We start from the raw sequence: 21,200 nt of genomic DNA, 5'->3' as shown, positions 1-21,200 counted from the left end.
ACGTATCAAAAGGCCATGATTGCTTTACTCCACGACATGATGCATGTGGAAGTAGAAGTGTATGTGGATGATATGATTGTTAAGTTATGGAGTCGAGACGACCACTATGTGAATCTGAAGAAGTTGTTTGAACGGCTTCGTAAGTTCAAATTACGGTTAAATCCTCAGAAGTGTGTTTTTGGAGCCACGTCCGGAAAGTTGCTTGGTTTCATGGTTAGCAAAAGGGGCATTAAAGTTGATTAGGCTAAGGTCAAAGCCATTGTGGAAATGCATGCACCCGCTATGGAGAAGGAAGTAAAAGGATTCTTAGGGCGACTTCATTATATCAGCAGATTCATTGCACAGCTCACACCCATTTGTGAGCCTATCTTCAAGTTGCTAAGGAAAGATCAACCTAAGGAATGGAATGAGGAGTGTCAACGGGCGTTCAACAAGATTAAGCAATATTTGTTAAAGCTGCCGGTACTTGTTCCCCCTACCCCTGGCAAACCATTGTTACTTTACATCTCTGTCACAGAGACTTCTATAGGAGTAGTGCTTGGACAACATGATGGGACAGGTAGAGTTGAGCGAGCTATTTACTATTTGAGCAAGTGTCTCCACAAGTATGAAGTAAACTGCACTCCTATTGAGAAGACATGTCTGGCACTAGTTTTGGCAACATAACGTCTTAGACACTACATGCTTGCATATTCAGTATTGTTATTGTCAAGAATAGATCCGCTCAAGTACCTGATGGAGAAGCCTATGATCACTGGCCGAACCTCACATTGGTAGCTGCTTTTGGCAAAGTTCGAGATTACTTATGTCACACAAAAATCTATCAAGGGAATGGCATTGGCAGATCACCTAGCAGCACACCCTTTGCCTGATTATCAGCTGCTCAGGACCGAGTTCCCAAATGAGTATATTCTTGCAGTTGAGCCAGACACGGAATTAGTAGAACCACAGTGGACTCTATATTTTGATGGGGCTATGAATCAATCTGGAAATGGAGTATGGGCAGTTCTTATTTCCCCCGAAAGAGTATGTACACATGTTTCTATCAGACTCGAGTTTGAGTGCACCAATAATATGGCAGAGTATGAGGCTTGTATTGCTGGACTTCGAGCTGCACTACAGCTCCATATAAAGGAGATTGATGTTTTTGGAGACTCCTTGCTAATTATCAGCCAAATCACAAAAGAATGGAAAGTTAAGCATGCCAACCTCCTTTCTTATCACAAGTGCTTGAGAGAACTGGTTAGCAAGTTCGACCGTATTACTTTCACTCACCTTCGGCGGAAAGGCAATAGCTTTGCCAATGCTTTGGCTACTTTAGCCTATATGCTCAAGATTCCGGAAGGTGAAACATTTAGGCCAATCGAGATTATATCACAAAGTGAGCCAGCTTATTGCTTTGCTATTGGTGTAGCAGCTGAGTCCTCTGATGGAGAGCCATGGTACCACGACATTCGTGAGTATCTTCAGCATCAACGACTCCCTAATGGTCTGACTAAAAGAGAACAACGATCACTTCGGCTTTTAGCTTGCCAGTTTATCATATGTGGAGATGTTCTATACAAGAGGTCGTACAATGGGATTTTACTCAGATGCTTGAATGAGAATGAAGCTCAGACAGTTATGACTGAAATACATGAAGGAATTTGTTGCCCTCACATGAGTTGGCATATGTTAGCTAAGAAGATCATGAGACTGGGATACTATTGGACAACTATGGAGACAAATTGTTGCAAGTACGTTAGAAAGTGTCAGATTCACGGGAATTTGATGCGCACACCGCCTGTCAAGTTAAACCCATTTTCTGCGCCTTGGCCCTTCTCTGTTTGGGGGCTCTATGTCATTTGCAAGTTAAATCCTTCAGCATCCAACGAACACAGCTTTGTCCTTGTTGCCATTGATTACTTCACTAAATGGGTCGAAGCTATATCTTTAAGTAGTGTTACGGCATTGAATGTGGCGTAGTTCTTGCGCACCAACATTATTTGCCGGTATGGGATACCACATGAGGTTATCACTGATAATGGTACATGCTTCAAGGGGAAGGAGTTTAATGCTATACTACAATAGTTCAAAATTCAGCGACATTTGTCTTCACCCTACAGACCTCAGATTAATGGGGCAGTTGAAGCGGAAAACAAGACATTTGTCAAGATTGTAGAGAAGATGACCGAGACATACAAAGACTGGCACAAGAAGTTACCATATGCACTATGGGCTTATCGAACTTTGTTTCGTACAGCCACAGGGTCTACTCCCTATGCACTAGTCTATGGAATGGAGGCCGTTTTGCCAGCAGAAGTAGAAATGCCTACTCTACACGTTTTGCAGGAGGATGCCAGTTCAGAGGAGGAATGGATCCAAGCCAAAGTGGAATCTTTGAACCTAATCACAGAAAAGCGACTTAAAGCTACAGCTCATGCACGAGCTTACCAGCAGAGAATCGCCCGAGCATTTAATAAGAAAGTTCGTCTGAGAGATTTGAAGGAAGGGTATTTGGTTCTGAAAGAAATTAGGCCTAAACATCTGCCAGACCCACGAGGGAAGTTCATACCTAATTGGGAGGTCCCCTTCATTATTAAGAAGATTCTACCTAGGAAAGATGTGATCCTCACGGATCTTGATGGTGTTGAGTTCTCAAATCCTACCAATGTCGACCAATTAAAGAGGTATTTTTCGTGACCCAACCTTGTTTTTTTTAGACAAAGAGTATAGTGGAAATCTTGGAGAGATGATGGGACAGGCCATTTTTACCCGATATATTAGCCTAACAAGCCCACCCAATGTCTTATGTTTCCTCTAGAAGCCATTTTGAGCCTTAGCCTATTTTTTCATCCCCACGATTTGACCTATGTCCTTTAGGAAACCAGATTTACCCTTAGCCTACCCATAGATACCCCAATCCCATTTTATAAAACTTGTCATGATTAGGAAAATCATCTTCATCATCAATTATTGATCGTTAAGTATCTACCATGGTTCTAATCTATAATATACTATGATTATCCCAATGGTTACCCCCAAGAGAAACTAAAAAAAAAATCATGCAAGGGGCAGTACAAATCAATTCAAGGGGCGGTTCATATGAGGTTTAGGATGTTTTATCATTTTCTTTTCGTGACAAGTTCTACCTTATATATAAAAAATATATATATATATATATATATATATATATATATATATATATATATATATATATATATATATATATATATATATATATATATATATATATATATCTCTTATTCTCTTAACCCACTACCTAAGCCTACATTATAGTCCCATGAAAGTCCGCTCTTGACCTTTAGATCCACTATGTCTCCTAGTTGAGAAATGTTCAAGGTAAAAAAAAAAAAAAAAAAAAGTTGGCATTGGAGGATACACCGATCTGGTGTGATCCGGTCGAGGAGGTTATCGGGGCGGAAGGAATGTTTTCAGAAGTGTCTCTAAGAAGTTGTCCTATGCTTACTTTATGATCATTTTGAGTGGTGGAAAGGATTTATGGTTGGTTTTCAGCATATAGTGGAGGTCATGCAATCAGATAGGGAAAAGGGTGGTGTCTGCTTACTACTTTTAGGTGCTAAGATTAATCATACTCCTATCCTGAGGTCGTTCTCGTGAGGATCTTCTTGTCGGTAACTCGTTCCCCCACCTTCACTTATTATTCAATCATTTGCGGTGTTTTTTGTTCTGTGGATAAAAAAATGTTTTGTTTGCCATTGTTTTCAAAATGAATTTCAAAAAAAAATATTAAAAAAAATATTTTGTTTTCAAAAAACTTGGTTTGTTTTGGATGGCTGATAATGAAGAATCTAGGTTAACATTACATAGAGGATTCTGAAGCAATATATCCAAAATAAACCATGCCATTTCATTAATCAGTTTCATGCGTTTTTTCTAACCACTCATGCATATTCCACTAATAACATAGTTGTATTATTGTTTTATGTACATCATGTATATATTATACTAACCTGTCATGGAGAGAAATAATGCCCGCGCCTAATCTTTGCCAAGAAACTGTTTTCTTAAAGTTCAAGTGCCATCCATAACTACAAATTCCAAAAGTGCAGTGAAAAGTGAAAGAATAATTGCTACCATTGGCAAATCAGGTAATTAAGTGAGATTTGAATCACAGAGTTTGAGCTTACCATTGGCAGGCATCAGCATGGCGACACCATAGTCACTTTCTTACTGTGTTTTGCTTGGACGGTCAACAGGTATGATTTCCTACTCCCACCTTGTTTATATAGCATGAGGATTTGCATGTAAGTTAACTTGTATTATATGAGAAAGAAATTAAAAAAAATAATAAAAAGAATTGGCTTACCGCGTGTGGTGCTTTATTGGCTTGCTGGACATTGGCAAGGCATGTTTTTTCCTCCTTTGGTCCTGTTTATATATAGGGCATGGTTGGGCGGTAGCGGCAAAGGTATGGCTTCTGAATACTTGTGTTTTTCTCTTCCTGATCATGTGCCTTATATATGGTTCGGCTTGCATATCTTAGAGTTTGCCTAGCAAAGGCGGTCAGTGCTTAGTTGGTTGTCTTTCCCAGTGTAGTAAAAGGCGTTAAAGAGCACCTAAGGCGCAAGGCGCGAGGCATGGCGCACGCCTAATTGAAGTGAGGCACGTAGTAATAAAAAAATAGATATATCAAATAAAAAATAAAATAAATATTAAATATGACATGAATTATCACTTATTTGCTTAGCCAAACTTTAAAATTAATTGTATGTGATTGTAAACATAAAACCATTGTAGTCATTTAAAAGAAAAATCTTAAGCAATAAGTAAAGAGAAAAATAAAACTCGTATCTCTCGATACAATCTAGCTCAACTTCAATAAACTAAAATAATGAACCGATCGAATTGAGCCAAATGAGTTCTTCATAAAATAGAACACGTGATTAAATTTTAGAATCCCGTAAAACTTCATTTAAAATTTAATCCATTTTTGTGTCTTCTCTCAATCCATACAACCTAACAAAAACTAGTCAAAATTAAGTTTAAAGTGTACTCCACAATGAAACTTACTAAATTTGTACAATTTCTTATATCATACAACAATTGGATCGAGTGTAAATGTGTCACGTATAGCAAAAATTGTAAAAAAAAAACAAAAACTGTAAAAGTTGATAAGGCGCCTTTCAAATGCTCAAGGCCTCGACAAAAAGCAAAAAACACAAAAAACGCACGCCTTATGTTACCTCTCGCGCCTTGGTCCAGGCGAGGCACTAAAAGTGCGCCTTGCGCTTTAAGCGCGCCTAGGCGCGCGCCTTGACTACATTGGTCTTTCCTAGCTAAAAAATGACGAAACAGGAATAAAGACAAGAGGTCAAGACCTAAAAGGAATAAAGGGTTGGTTGTTCATCCTTATCCATCACCATTTTTTGGCCTAAGCGCCACTATCCTAGTACACACTGATGTAATGTAAGACGTAAAATACACGCATTAGAAGGTGTGATACTTTGGTTGACTACTGAAAAAATATAAGACGTAAAACACACATTTGTAAGGTACGATACCATCCTCTCTTGAGTGACAACCATTTTCAACTATGCTTTCACAAACAACTTAAAAAAAATTAAGGATTTCAAATATCCAGGGAAATGCCCTCTTTCAAAAATTGCATGAGATCCTTTGGGTGGAGCTTGGCAAAAATGGTGTGTCTCCATGGCTTTGCCATTCCATTGTAAGCAACCTCCGCCAAAGAGGGGCAACTGTAGACACCCCATTCTTGCACCCCAGGCATAATTCATTCACGATTTTGCCTTGAATTATATTTGATCATATAAGGTGATTTGCTTTCTAGAGTCTTCTTTTCTACATCAAACTTCTTTCTTTTCATCTTCTTTTTGCGACTTTAGACTCTCCTCATCATGTTCTAGCTATGGCTGAAGTTTCGTTGCTTTCTGAGTTTTGAGTTGAGAATGACCAAAATACCCATGTAACCCTTTGGAGCCCAAATCTCGTTTTTTACACTCTTTCTTTGGATGAGATTATTTCATATTTGAATTTCCCTTAAAAAATCCTTCGAAATGAGTACAAGCTTGCCTAGGTTCCTTTTGGATTTCAGAAACCCTAATCTTGCCTTATCCTCTTTCAGCCCGTTGTGCGCGTTGTTCAGTGCAATACATTATTAGAGAAAGATTTCGACCCAAGGGTATTTTTAAGAGTTCATGGGCCTTCCTAATGGATTCATGAACAATTTTTGTGCAGAAGAGTTTGCCTAATTTTGATCCGGTCAAAGAGAATTTGCAATATTGAAAATATGGTCAAAATGGGCTTTTTTGTAGATTTTGGACCTGTGCTCGTGGGCTGTGGATCCAGCTTGAGTTGGACCTTTTCATTTCTAGCCCATTTTTCAAGCCTCCAAAAATCTAGAGAACCTTCCTTATCTGTTTTATTTGATTTGATCCCAGAAATCAAGAATATTCTAGAGAATATGCCATTCTGGAGCCAAGTTTGGAAACCATGGATTATGGGCTCATTGAGGACGTGTAGGGCTTGATTTTTTGCCCTAATCCATCTAAAAGATCCAAAAACCAAGGGTCAAGATCGCACCCCTTATCCCACCTCTTGAATCAAGGGCCAGATTTAGGAGGTGCAACCAAAAAGATATCAAACCATTGGATTTTTCTTCATCAGTACTCATCCATTGGATCAAACTCATTACCATATTTGAATCCACGCCCAAAAGCTATAAATATGGGTCTCATTCACCCATAAAAAACATCTGGAGCTAGGAATTCGGAGTTAATAATCTGGACCTAGTTATTCATAGCTAATAACCTTCTTTCCTTCAGTGTTCTTCATTTTTTCTTTCTAGTTCTTCATTTTAGCCTTTTTTCTTCTCGTCGATTTTGAGTAGAAACTTCTTTTCACCAAAAGTTGTTTTTTCCTCAAATCACCTGTTTCAATAAAAAAAAATCAAAGTTGTCAATTCAAGATCAAGTTTATCATCAATCAATCGATCAATCTACAATCAAGTATGAGGCAACATTCCAAACAAGATAACATCTTTCTTTTCACTTTTATTTTAATTAGTATTGCATATTAGGATTTTTTTTTTTTTTAGTTTTACTAAAGCATATAGTCATTTGCTTTTAAATCATTTAGTAAAAGATCATCTAATTTGGTAATAAAATTTCAAGCTTTCTTCATTCACCTATCTTAATACATTATACCTCAATAGAAGTAAGGCTGGTTTTTATCAAGCGAGTGTGGGTGCCTAACACCTTCCCACATCGTACCTTGACTCCCGAACCCAATAATCATCTAGTTTCGAGGGCTAGTCCTTCACATAGGTTTTACTCAACTTTTCCTTAATAAAGTTAGTGGCGACTCTAAAATCAATTGCATAGACCTGAGTACACATTTTTGTGCCTAACACCTTCCCACATCGTAACTAGATGATTATTGGGTTCGGGAGTCAAGGTACGATGTGGGAAGGTGTTAGGCACCCACGCTCGCCTGGTAAAACCATCCTTACTTCTATTGAGGTGTAATGTATTAAGATAGGTGAATGAAGAAAGCTTGAAATTTTATTCCCAAATTAGATGATCTTCACTAAATTATTTAAAAGCAAATGACTATATGCTATAGTAAAACTAAAAAACAAATAATCCTAATATGCAATACTAATTAAAATAAAAGAGAAAAGAAAGATGTCACCTTGTTTGGAATGTTGCCTCATACTTGATTGTAGATTGATCGATTGATTGATGATAAACTTGATCTTGAATTGACAACTGTGATTTTTGGATTGAAACATGTGATTTGAGGAAAAAACAACTTTTGGTGAAAAGAAGTTTCTACTCAAGATCGATGAGAAGAAAAGAAGGCTAAAATGAAGAACTATAAAGAAAAAATGAAGAACACAATGGCTAAGACAATGGCTTTGACCTTAGCCTGATCAACTTCAATGCCCTTTTTGCTAACCATGAAACTAAGCAACTTTCCGGATGTGGCTCCAAAAACACACTTCTGAGGATTTAACCGTAACTTGAACTTACGAAGCCGTTCAAACAACTTCTTCAGATTCACATAGTGGTCGTCTCGACTCCATGACTTAACAATCATATCATCCACATACACTTCTACTTCCACATGCATCATGTCGTGGAGTAAAGCAGTCATGGCCCTTTGATACGTAGCTCCCGCAGATTCTTCAAACCAAATGGCATAACTTTGTAGCAAAAGGTCCCCTATGGGGTGATAAACAAGGTCTTCTCTCTGTCCTCTTCCGCCATCTTGATTAGGGTTCCGCCATATTAAAAATGGGGTGCAAAAAAACCTGTACGCACAAAAATGTGTACCTAGGTCTATGCAATTGATTTTAGAGTCGCCACTAACTTTATTAAGGAAAAGTTGAGTACAACCTATGTGAAGGACTAGCCTTCAAAACTAGATGATTATTGGGTTCCGGGAGTCAAGGTACGATGTGGGAAGGTGTTAGGCACCCACACTCGCCTGGTAAAAACCAACCTTACTTCTATTGAGGTGTAATGTGTTAAGATAGGTGAATGAAGAAAGCTTGAAATTTTATTACCAAATTGCATGATCTTCACTAAATTATTTAAAAGCAAATGACTATATGCTATAGTAAAACTAAAAAAACAAATAATCCTAATATGCAATACTAATTAAAATAAAAGAGAAAATAAAGATGTCACCTTGTTTGGAATGTTGCCTCATACTTGATTGTAGATTGATCGATTGATTGATGATAAACTTGATCTTGAATTGACAACTGTGATTTTTGGATTAAAACAGGTGATTTGAGGAAAAAAATAACTTTTGGTGAAAAGAAGTTTCGACTCAAGATTGGCGAGAAGAAAAGAAGGCTAAAATGAAGAACTAGAACACAAAAAAAATGAAGAACACTGAAGAAAAGAAGGCTATTAGCTCTGAATAACTAGGTCCAGATTATTAACTCCGAATTCCTAGCTCCAGATGTTTTTTTTATGGGTGAATGAGACCCATATTTATAGCTTTTTGGGATGGATTCAAATATGGTAATGAGTTTGATCCAATGGCTGAGTGTTGATGAAGAAAAATACAATGGCTTGATATCTTTTTGGTTGTACCTCCTAAATCTGGCCCTTGATTCAAGAGGTGGGATAAGGGGTACGATCTTGGCCCTTGGTTTTTGGATCTTTTTGATGGATTAGGGCAAACAAACAAACCCTATACGTTCTTAATGAGCCCACAATCCAAAGTTTCCAAACTTGGCTCCAAAATGGCATATTCTCTAGAATATTCTTGATTTTAGGGATCAAATCAAATCAAACAATAAAAGAAGGTTCTCTAGGGTTTTGAAAGCTTGAAAAATGGGCTAGAAACCCTAATGAAAAGGTACAACTCGAGCTGGATCCACAGCCCACGAGCACGGGTCCAAAATCCACAAAAAAGCCCATTTTTGGCCATATTTTCAATGCTGCAAATTCTCTTTGACCGGGTCAAAATTAGGCAAACTCTTCTTCACAAAAGTTGTTCATGAATCCATTAGGAAAGCCCAGGAACTCTTAAAAATACCCTTGGGTCGAAATCTTACTCCAATAATATATTGTACTGAACAGCGCGCACAACGGGCTGGAACGGGACAAGGTAAGATTAGGGTTTCTGAAATCCAAAAGGAAACTAGGCAAGCTTGTACTCATTTCGAAGGATTTTTCAAGGGGAATTCAAATATGAAATAATCTCATCCAAAGAAAGAGTGGAAAAAATGAGATTTGGGCTCCAAAGGGTTACTGGGGCATTTTGGTCATTTTCAGCTCAAAACTTAGAAAGCAACGAAACTTTAGCCATAGCTAGAACATGATGAGGAGAGTCTAAAGATGCTAAAATAAGATGAAAAGAAAGAAATTTGATGTTGAAATAAAGACTCTAGAAAGCAAATCACCTTATATGATCAAATTTAATTCAAGACAAAATCGTGAATGAATTATGCCTGGGGTGCAAAAATGGGGTGTCTACAAGATCTTACTGGAGTTGAGCTGCCCTTTGGTGGAAAGGTCTTTGTTTTAGGTGGAGACTTTCATCAAACACCGCCTGTTGTCCCATATGGAAGCAGATCTCAAATATTAGATGCTTCCTTACCAAGTTCTCCAATCTGTGAAAGTATTGAATTTATTCACCTAATAGAGAACATGCGAGCAAGAAATGATCCATCATTTTCAGATCTACTTATGCGGATCGGTGATGGTTCTGAAACATATACTACAAATGACATGATCAAGATCCCTGATGACATGGTCATTCCATGGCAAGATGATCAATCTTTATTTCAATTAATCGATTTTGTCTTCCCAAATTTGCAAGATCATGTACTAGATGATGCGTATATGATGGAACGAGCAATCATTACTCCTACAAATGAGGACGTCGACAAAGTTAATGATGAAATTATCAGCCTATTCCCATCGTCAAGTTTTACAAGTTTTTCTTTCGATTCAGTTGAAAGTGATGTTCAGCAGTTATACCCAGAGGAGTTCCTTAATTCTATATCTCCTGGTGGTTTGCCTCCTCACAAACTTATTCTTAAACTTGCCTGTCCTATTATATTATTGCGAAATCTTAACCCAAAAAATGGATTATGCAATGAAACACGATTGTTATGTCGAGGATTTTATGGTAATATGATATATGTAGAAATAATGACTGGTAGTTTCTTTGGAAGACCAGCTTTTCTACCTCGAATTCCGATAAAATCTTCAGCCGACATCAGAAGACCTTTTGTTTTGACAAGAAGCAGTTTCCCATTCGCTTAAGTTTTGCTCTCACTATTAACAAGTCATAAGGATAGACAATACCACATGTTGGTATATATTTGCCCAATCATGTTTTCAATCATGGCCAATTATATGTTGCTATGTCAAGAGGAGTCTCGAGAAATGCAACCAAACTTTTGGTTAAAAAAGGAGTTCTACCTGGGTTAAGCGGGTTTTACACAAGAAATGTCGTATATGCCGATTTACTCTGCTTTATAATTTAATTGTTGCACAAAGGTTTCTTTTGAGCAAGGTACTTCCTAAATTATTTACTATTTGTTTACTTAATGTCTATTGGTTTTCTATGGGCTATTTGTTTACTTAATGTCCATTGGTTTAGAATTATACGGAAATCACCATTTGAATCTTTTACTCTTACCTATTTCTAATCCTTTGGTATACAATTTCAACTACTCTATGAATAATTGCATTATTTAGCTTCGTTTTCTAAGTAATAACATGATTACCTTAATACAAATATAGTTAATAACTTAATATTTTGTCTTTTTAATTCATTTATTATGCAATGCTATTATAGCCCCGGTATTTGGTAAATGGTTAATCTTAACTAACCAACTACAACCCTTTATATGCAACTTGCTTTTTGACATTAAAGTAATCCCATGCTGACATTATATCACTCATTACCTTAAATATTATGATGCATTAGGTGAAGTACCTATTTACTATTAACCTGTTATATCAAAAAGGCAATTAACTGGTGCTATGTTGTTTCACTAGACATTTTAAACCATTTATAGACTACAATGTTACTGCTTTCTTTATCTCACTTGTTGTTAGTGCATAATGCCTCTACTAAACACACTTGACCAAAAAAACCCGCCAGCTATTTAATACCTACATTAAGAATAACCAATACAAACAAAATATTTGGACAACACATAATCAATTATTACCTATAAAAGTACATCAAAAAATTTGAACTCCGTAAAAAATGAATGCATTCTGATTTGCTTACTCCAGCTATTGCAACTAAACTATTACATACTCATATTTGAGATACTAAGAGATTAACTTTAGTTAGGAAATATGGCCAATTGATTCCTTTTTGTTTATATAGCATATCATTTTATTTATTTTTTATTTGTACAATTGTTTAATTTTTACTGTTTTAGTTATATTCTAATGTTATATTTATTAATTATGTACAGGCAAAAGATCCAAGGTAGTTTTGGAGTAGCTTAGGAATGGAACAATTTTACACGATACCAGTTATTATACTGCAGTACAACTCCAAAATCCAGAGATATGCATTGTCTTATTTTGTCAACTGTTCCATTGTAAGTTTTCCATTTCTACTATTAGTTTAGTTTTCATAATATTTTGTTGTCAATATTTAAAATACTTTTTGTACCAACCCCATGACTTAATATTAATAAACAGTCACATTTTGTAAGTTATATAATTATTTGTAATTATACCATGCTATGTGACTTCTTTTCCCTTGCTATATAAATAGAGAAAATATGAATTTTGATAAGGGATTATAGTTTATATTTGCCACTTAATAATGTCCAACCACCTTTATCTCAACTTATTTGCCCAGTTAAATATATGTAAATATCACATATTAGGCCAGATATGAGTACCAACTAAAAAAAGATTTATTCAAAAAGAGTATTTTAGGATGAGTTGCTCCATGCATACATGTGATTGAATTTCAAAGATATGGTCTACCCCACGCTCATATACTCATACTATTCAACGACAACGACAAGCTTAGAAAGCCTGATGATTATGACAAAATATGACATGTTTAAATTTGTGATCCCGTGACCAACCCAGGGTTATACAACATAATAATGAAGAACATTAGCCATGGTCCTTGTGGGCATTAAATACTCAGTGTGTTTGCATGACCAAATGGGTTGTGTAAAAAAAGGTTTCCCAAAGGGTTTGCACCAGTGAATGTACACACAAGACTGATCCATATGGTATATACCCAAGATGTGATGACAGTTGAGTTGTTTATCTACATAATGAAGTTTCTGGTGACAATAGATGGGTTGCCCCATATAACGTCTAATGTTTATAAAGTATTACTGTGACATCAACCTAGAGGTGTGTACTACAATCAAATTAATCAAATATTTCTACAAGTAGAAGTCAACTCTCATGAACCACATGCTCAGGCTAAAATCTAGAAGTTTCTATCGGCGTCGTCGCTGTGTCTACAAGAATCTCTTTCAAGAATGTTCAACTTCTCTCTTACTATATTGTACCCCGCTGTATCTGCTCTACAAATCGAGCTTGAGAATATATATGAAGTCATTATCGCGGCAGTTGCAAATGGTCTTTTAAAGTTGGTATGATCCCATCTTTATTTTTCATCCAATATCAAATATTTTCATTGCAAAGATGATAACCCATAAAAACTCAACTAGATTGCTCTAACTTGATTCTTACGGTTTATCAATTATTTATTTCATACTCTCACATATAGATTTATGCAATATATAGAGTACAGAATCGTTCCACTCTTAACTCTCTAAACTTAAACGAAATCAACTAATCAAACACAAAGAATAATGGTGAGAGTAATGTGTGATGTGAAATTTCTATTCTATGATTATACTATATATTCAAATAAATCTAAATAAACTAAACTAATAAAAATAGGGTTTTGATAGAAGTGAAAGTATAGAGAAGAGTAATCAATCCACCTAATAACTAGTTTCATGCAAGAATCGAATTATTCATTGAAAAGATATCATATTTAGGTTTTCACGCAACGATTCAACCTAAAGCCTTAACCTTTATCATCCCTAGCAACAACCTACATCTCTATAGTCATTATTACTAGCATGTATGATTATTACAATCAAGTCTCTCGACTTAATTACAACAATCCCTAGTTTAATTTATCATATGCTTATTTTGGAAGTCATACAATAAACTAAACTCATTGAAATACATACACAACAAAATAATTCTACTAAGCAATCTATTCCTCATTAGGTTTCATAATCACTCTCTCTAATGGGGGAATTAGCCTAATATCATTGGATTAATTAAACTAAAATAATGAAAGGAAAACATAATGTAAATTAAACTAAACTTGATTAAACAAATAGAACAAGTCATTATTAAATAAGTATTAAACTCTATTAACCTATTTGAACAATAACAATAATGATTCAAAATGAATTAAAACTAAAATTAAAACTAATTTAGAACTAAGATTATGAATAACTACTTATCAAATTAAAACAAACTAATTATGAATTAAAGAAAACTAAATCTAAATAAGAATTTAAACAATAATCTAAAATGAAATGAAGAACTAATACTTTATTATAAAAACTAAATCTGATTCTAAATAATAATCTACCTTGTTCTAAAACTAATTAATTGAATATAAAAACTAGATCTAAAACAAGCTATTGGAACTAATTAATGGAGTCTATCCTCATTTTCTAATATAGATCTAACTATTCTTAAGATCTAAGTCTTCTCCATACAAATGGAGGAGACCAGATCCACTTTTTCGTGCATGGGCTGAGGAGCCATGTTTTGGGCTGGAAAATTGAGCCCAAAACCCAATTTCTCTAGTCTACAAAGGCCTTTTCAGCTGGATTTGACTTCCATGAACTTTTTGCCTACTTTTTCTTCTCTGATTGGGTCAAGGCTTAGACTATTGGAAAGTTCTTTCCAAGACGGTCGTTTTGACATAAAGTAGGCCTAATTCCGAGGTCTGAGTCCAAAGATATGGCCTTCGGAAGTTCTGCTGACTTTTGCGCGTTGTTTCTGCCCGCGTTGACTTGGACTTTTCAGCTTTTATCGGGATTTAAAAAGGCTTTTTCTCCTTGAATCTTGGCATTTAATCACAGAACTTCTTAACAACCAACCCTTGCTTCTTTATCTCGCAAAAGGGGCGCATTTCTGCACATATTCGACTCCAATGCCTGAAATACATAAGAACACGATAGCAGTACTAACTCTTACTTATTAATCATTGGTCAAAAGCGATATTGTTAAAGGGGTTAAAACTACAGTTTTGGGCTCTTATCAAAAGACTCACAACTGTCTTTTTTAAATGATGATCAAGCAATGTCGAGAAACAGGGCCAGATCTGGGGGTTTTAAGGACACCATACGTTCCGTCGCTGTTTCACTAGGATACGCTGAGATTCGTACAAACAATTGACTGCCGTCACGATTGTATATATATCTTCATCAGTTTTATCTCAACAGTCCAAAATGGCATCCATAACCATGCACAAGTCTCGACAAAAGTTACCCTTACTAAATATGCCTTCAGTCGGGTAAGTGTACACTATATTTATATTTCTATTTAATTGAATTGGATTGATTTATTTGTTGCTCATATCTCAAATTTTTATTATATACTGGTAACTTCAAAGCATTGAAGCTTTGGAACTATTCATTATTAAGCATCGGAAGGATTATGTGCATTTCCATCACACAACTGAGCAATAAAGGTACAGTATTGCACATTCTTAATTCTATATCTATAGCACGTCTACTACTACACAAGCTGTCTCTAAAATTATAAGGATAATTTTCGGCTGAGTGGTTGTAGATTATAGATTGGAAGGAACGACTTGCTATGCAACACTGAAAATCCCTTTTTTCAAAGGAGGCAAGTTGATTTAATGAAATATGAAGCTGAGCCTGGTCCAGTGATGAATATTTTCAGAAATATTAGCATGCATTTTGTAGCCACGGCCATCTAACACTTACAATATGTGTGACAGGCCATTGATACCATCACTGCAAATGTTGGGGACTTGGGGCCCTGGAGCCTTGATTTGATCAAGAAAAAACCCTTTGTCATTTTCTTGGAAAGTTTGTGGCATGGAGAATTCTGACCAGCACAACACCACTTTAGATGAGGTAAATATGACATCATGTGTATGCTTTTCTTAACTGTTGTGCTGATTACTATTTTTCCTTTTTGCATTTACATTTGAATATAAGTCCTACTTGCACCAGTGATCCTTATATGCTTTATCTTTGTCTATTAAGCCACTCATAGAACCAGACTACTCTGTCGTGTTTCCCAACCAAATGTCATGTATGCTGATATTCTAACTGAAAGTTATGCTGATAAATCGACCTTCTTACATCGCATTCTTGTTAAATCATCAGACGATCTCAAGCTAGCGTGCAATTTCATTCGGAAACAGTTCCCAAATCTTCTAGACGTTGGTTTACAAATACACAAATCACAGAGACAGACCATTCCTCATCTAGGAACTTCTTTACCAAACCATGTTTTGGATACTTCACAAGACCACAATGTTGTTCTATGTTGTTCTCTCCCGTGGTGTACCTAAGACCACAATGAAAAAAATTGTTAAAAAAATGAAGAATAAGAGGCCACTTGGGAACCTTCACAAGGAATGTTGTCTACAAAGAATCTACTCTAGAACCTTCACAAGGAATGTCGTCTACAAAGACGTCCTCGGATCGTGTAACATAGTAACAAAGTCCAGCTCATGATCTTCTATCACATTGCTCTCTTACTGGTAAGTCCTTCGTATACACATTTAAAATTATCCATTTAACAGTCACATACTTTCATCCAACTAAACTTATCTGTACATAGTGTTCTTGCTACAGTAACCCACTATAAATTGCAGTGACTGAACTCTATACCGACTGAACTTTTTTCTTGCTGTTATGTTGTTATGTTCTGTATATAGTGTTATTATTATTATTTTTTTTTTTTGTTTATACAGAGACAACTAATAGAACTTACATATATATATAATCCAAAGAGATTTCATTGGTCTGCCGGCATCAGTATGTACTAAAGGAGTTTGGCTCCTATTAGTCTGTGAAGCTATTAGATCATTTGCCAAATTGCAAATGAACCTATTGTTGTCAAGAAAGGGGAGCATATTGACGAAGTTAATCCATAGGAGTAATAGGTCTTTGAGGGTTTGATTATTTGTGTATTAAAGTGTTGTCCATTTTACATGACATTCAATACTAATGAATGTGTTATATTATCTGTCTCAACATAATTAAAAAAAAAAAACAAATATATACTAATATTGATTTACATTGATGCTTTCAAGTCTATTATGATTACAAATAAAGTTAATCCATATCATATATCATACTAACCCTGTTACAGATTTATGATCACAACTATAAGAAGCCAAATGTAGCTCAAAATAACAGTTGCTCTGAGGGATTTATTTGCCGCTACAAATTGAAATGTCAGGTCCAATGAAAACTACCGGTAGCGTCAAGAACAATGACGACTGCTATTACTATTGGTATATTACCCTTTTTCTCCACTGTTGCTCAATTGATTTGCCCAGTAAATTGTGCATGCTAACCTCATATTACTCATACTATAGATACCAAATAAGGGAACCATCAAATTGTTTCTGTCTCAGCTCGACAGCTATACATGTAGATACATATTCATCTTTAAAACAAAGCCTTGACATTCTTAGCATAACACAACTGAGCAAGAAAGGGACAGTATTGCGTCCGAAGTCACTTCTTAAGTTCTTATATTGCTCCATTAATTAAGAGAAGGTATTTGTTCTTTATAATCTTCAAATTATTAGTTAATGAACAATATAGTACGATACCCAATGGATATTTCTGTTTCAATTTTATTCGTTAATTGTATCCCACTTTAAAATCTTGAGTCGAGGGAAATTAGTGGCCACCAAAGTTAGCAGCCTAACTGGGGAGAAGTGTCGCCTTCTTCTGCATTACACCAAATTTAGCAGTCTTTTACTTTAAGTCTGTCATGATAACATATACCAATGTTGTTGTTTCGTCACATCAAAAGGTTACCTCTCACCATCAGAACCTTAACTATTGTATTTGATGAATAGCTCACTATTTTTCCCCATTCCCTTCTAATGAAAATTTGAACTATCACTTTGCACCATTCCTCAACTCTTTATTCGAAATAAACCATGTTGTGCTTCCCCATAGACTTTATTCCTACTTCATCTCATTCTAAGTTAAATATAGTATTAGCTTTTTAACTTTCTTGAAAGTATATACTTATTCATTTATGTGAATCCCAATTACAAGAACAAATCGTACAACACCTCATATATTATTAATTCTTCACTTATTGTCATATAGGAAAAATATGAAGAGGTGGATCTGATCACCAAGGGTGGTAACTATGGATGGCCTGTTTATGAGGGATATTCCCTGTACAAAGTTCCTATAGGAAATACTTCCATTAGTTCCTCGAACTTCATCTCACCTGTATTGGTATATAGCCACTCTGATGTAAATAAGAATGAAGCATCTGCATCAATTATTGGTGATTATTTCTATAGATCCTTGACTGATCCATGCATGAATGGAAGGTGAGTTCAGTACTCTGAATATACTCCCTTTCAAATATACAATCACAAAATTAGTGGCATCTGTTACTAACAACATTAATGTATGGATTACCAGGTACATATATGCAGATTTATACGCAAAATATATGTATGTCATTTGCATTCTTTGCTGCCATGTCTCAGGTTTGTTGGGCCCTCCTTATCTGAATTTATTTTAATGGTTTTGATTGTGTTAAAAATGTGTTATTTTTGTGGAATTGAATGGAGAGGGGCAAAGGGGCTGTGTGTTATGTTGTTTTTATGCATTTTTTTTTATATAGTTTTGGGATACTGTTATAGTGCTTCATCTGACTGAAAACATGCAACCAAGGAGAGATTCATTCTTCTTAGCCCTGCTGTTTCACATTATATTCATGCCACAGATAACATTGTCGAAGAGTTGTATGATTTGTTGGGAGTAAATAGACTGATTTTTTAGAGCGGCCAGACATGGAAAACAATCTTGAAGAAAAAATATAGACCTCGCTTGATCATCACATTGATTCTTCCGATATTCCAGCAATTTACAGGGATGAATGTCATTATCTTCTATGGTCCAATCATTTCCAAAGTGCTTGGGTTTCAAACTAATGCATCTCTTACTTTTGCAGTCATGCATGCAGCTATATAAGCTTCACTGCCTTTTTGTGCTTTATTTCTTTGGTGAACTCTCCTATGTAATTCAGCCTCATTATTTTATCACTTAGTTTTTTTGTACCTAGATTTATTCTTATTTGCATGCATGCCTCTATTGTATTGTCATCAAGTATTTGAAATTCATTTTCAAAAAATATGTCTACCTTCTGAATATTGTCAGAGAATACAAAGAGGAGTTCACTTTGTAGAAAGGAAAGATGCAAAACGAACGTTACATAGTCGGCATGGATTTGGCTATATTTTGCAGTATGTAAAGGATCAACATTGACTGATGTTGGGGATGCGCTCTCTGCTATGTACATTCCATGTAATGAATATGGCTCTAAGTTTCTTAATCCCCTCCAAGTTGTATGTGGAGTTGCCCATACTATAATTGTTGCTCACAATGGGTATGGGCTTTGGGCATCGGGAACAGGAAGGAGTGGTGGTCTTGGAAGTGATAATCCAGCTAACAGTTATGCTCCCTGCAGTGTGCTATGGCTAACAGTGGATGAGGATTTCCAGGATGCTTTGGAGTTTGCTGGTGAAGAGACAAGAATACAAGATGAAGAACCACGACGATTGGCAGAGATAGATAAAAAATTATCTTTGCCCATGGAAGAGATTTAGCATCTTCGATCCAATTTCACTCTAACTGAGCGCTATGCTAGCATACTACATGACTCTATAAAGTTTCTTTGTGACTCATACAAATTTTTATACTACAATAGGAAGTGTGTTTGTTGTGTGTTTTTTTCCGCGTGATACCTAAAAAATTTGTCAAGATATTATTTTCTTTGGCTGTGTTGTGTTTGTTTTTCTTAAATCTTATTCAAACTGTTTTTTATATGGACGGTTAATTTATTTGGTTAACAGTTGCGTCAGTTCGACTTATAGAGAATTTTGAAGGAAAAGACTTCCCTCCTTCTGGGGACAACATGTTAACCTCTTTGTCTAAACTTTAAAACATACCCGAGTTTTACAGAGTATTTGAGACTGATTGGCGTCAAATCAGAAGTTCTATGTGTTACTTGGAAGTATTTATTCCTGCAAAAGACGAAAAATGACTGAAAGAGTCCAAGAGTTTTTTTTTTTTTTTTTTTTTGGTAAAGAAAGAACCCAAGACGTCGGTGCTCACTAAACTTTCTTTGTTCATAACTCTTTTTTCTCAACCTGAACCACTTAAAAACATCAAAAATTAACAAGTACAAAAGCATCAACAAAAACATTTCATTTTTTAATGCCACTTATATACAACTAACCATAACGTGCGTAGCACGTGCACTCACCTAGTAGTAATAATTATTCCCAACAAAAAAACCCAAAAAAAAAATATTAGTTACAATTATTGTTAAGAGCCCCGGGGGGAGAATCCTGCATCCGCCCTGGGTGGAAGGGCATATATAATTTACTTATGGTTATGGCTATATAACCGCAATAATCTATGTTTAGACATTGAGTGGGCCAAAGGTCATGAAATTATCAGCATATTTGTTGTGAAGAGAGTAGTTCCATGTCACTTTAATTCTCTCATTAGACTTCACTGCAATATACCCTCCATCATCTTTACCATCTATATGCAAATTTTAGAGCTTTACCGAGTTCCCAAAGCCCTTTATTTGTTATGAAGAATAAACACTTCAATTCCCTCCAATACTTCAATTCAACTAGCATATTTGATCGATCATTAAGATAGAAATTGAAATTGTGCATGCATTATAGAAGTTGTACGTTTCTTGTGTAACAATAAAGACCCGTATATATAGAGAGAGAAATACAATTACAATGTTCATGAGAGTATTATGTGCATCCCCTCATACACTCTATGATATGCCTACAAATTATTTTCCACTGCATAAATTTTATATCTACCTAAAAACACATGTTTTATGCAAAATAACGACAGCTAGCAGTCTAGCACCATGAAATGTCAGCTACCAAATTGAAATGATTCGAAAGAATGTAAATAATTTAAACAATTGTTGCCATGTCCACTCCTCCACTTCCAAATTTATTTCAAAATCTAGAATTGCATGAACTTTTCAAAGCGCTAGCAATCAAATTGTGCATGAGATATTTTGAAAAGCACAACAATTTTGGGGGGCTTAAGAATAAAAGTTGGCGGGCTAAGAACCTTGATCATAATAGGAGCCCAAAGATACATTGGTTCACCAAAAAAATTATTTCCACGTTGTTGGACACTTGTACGGTATGGCACTGTGGAAGTATAGCTGCACTGCTCGAAGTTCAAATTATTTGCCAACATTCACGCAAAGAGCAATTTTGCTGATGAGTACAGTTCGCAACATTCGGAAACATCCTAAAAACCTGAATTAACGGCTGAGATTAATTGATGACGTTTCCTTGTGTACTACTACTACTGTACAATTTGGTTAAACAAAAGATCTGGGCTAATCATTCCATACTGACTGATG

General features: G+C 35.6%; 1 protein-coding gene, 1 long non-coding RNA gene and 1 pseudogene across 3 annotated transcripts; all 3 read left to right on the top strand.

Annotated features, from left to right (window-relative positions):
- Positions 1-207: 207 nt before the first annotated feature.
- On the top strand, positions 208-3,146 carry LOC147505746 (uncharacterized; annotated as a pseudogene).
- LOC147505747 (uncharacterized) lies at positions 2,167-2,682 on the top strand. The gene has a single exon (XM_086605619.1). The coding sequence runs from the start codon at positions 2,167-2,169 to the stop codon at positions 2,680-2,682; it is 516 nt and encodes a 171-aa protein (XP_086461745.1).
- Positions 3,147-14,377: 11,231 nt separating the features above from the next.
- On the top strand, positions 14,378-18,002 carry LOC147505745 (uncharacterized). 2 transcript variants are annotated; one of them, XR_015193457.1, is made up of 6 exons: positions 14,378-15,057; positions 15,157-15,234; positions 15,336-15,395; positions 15,511-16,284; positions 16,899-17,043; positions 17,879-18,002. It is a non-coding gene; the product is annotated as an uncharacterized LOC147505745 (long non-coding RNA). The 2 variants fall into 2 exon arrangements; XR_015193458.1 differs by having other exon boundaries at positions 14,380-15,057; positions 16,989-17,043.
- The last annotated feature ends 3,198 nt before the right edge of the window (positions 18,003-21,200 follow it).

This window comes from Coptis chinensis, chromosome 4 (genome assembly GCF_015680905.1).
Source record: "Coptis chinensis isolate HL-2020 chromosome 4, ASM1568090v1, whole genome shotgun sequence".
Classification (NCBI taxonomy): domain Eukaryota; kingdom Viridiplantae; phylum Streptophyta; class Magnoliopsida; order Ranunculales; family Ranunculaceae; genus Coptis; species Coptis chinensis.
Note: the sequence above shows the minus strand (reverse complement) of the source record. Positions and strands in the feature narration are given on the sequence as shown.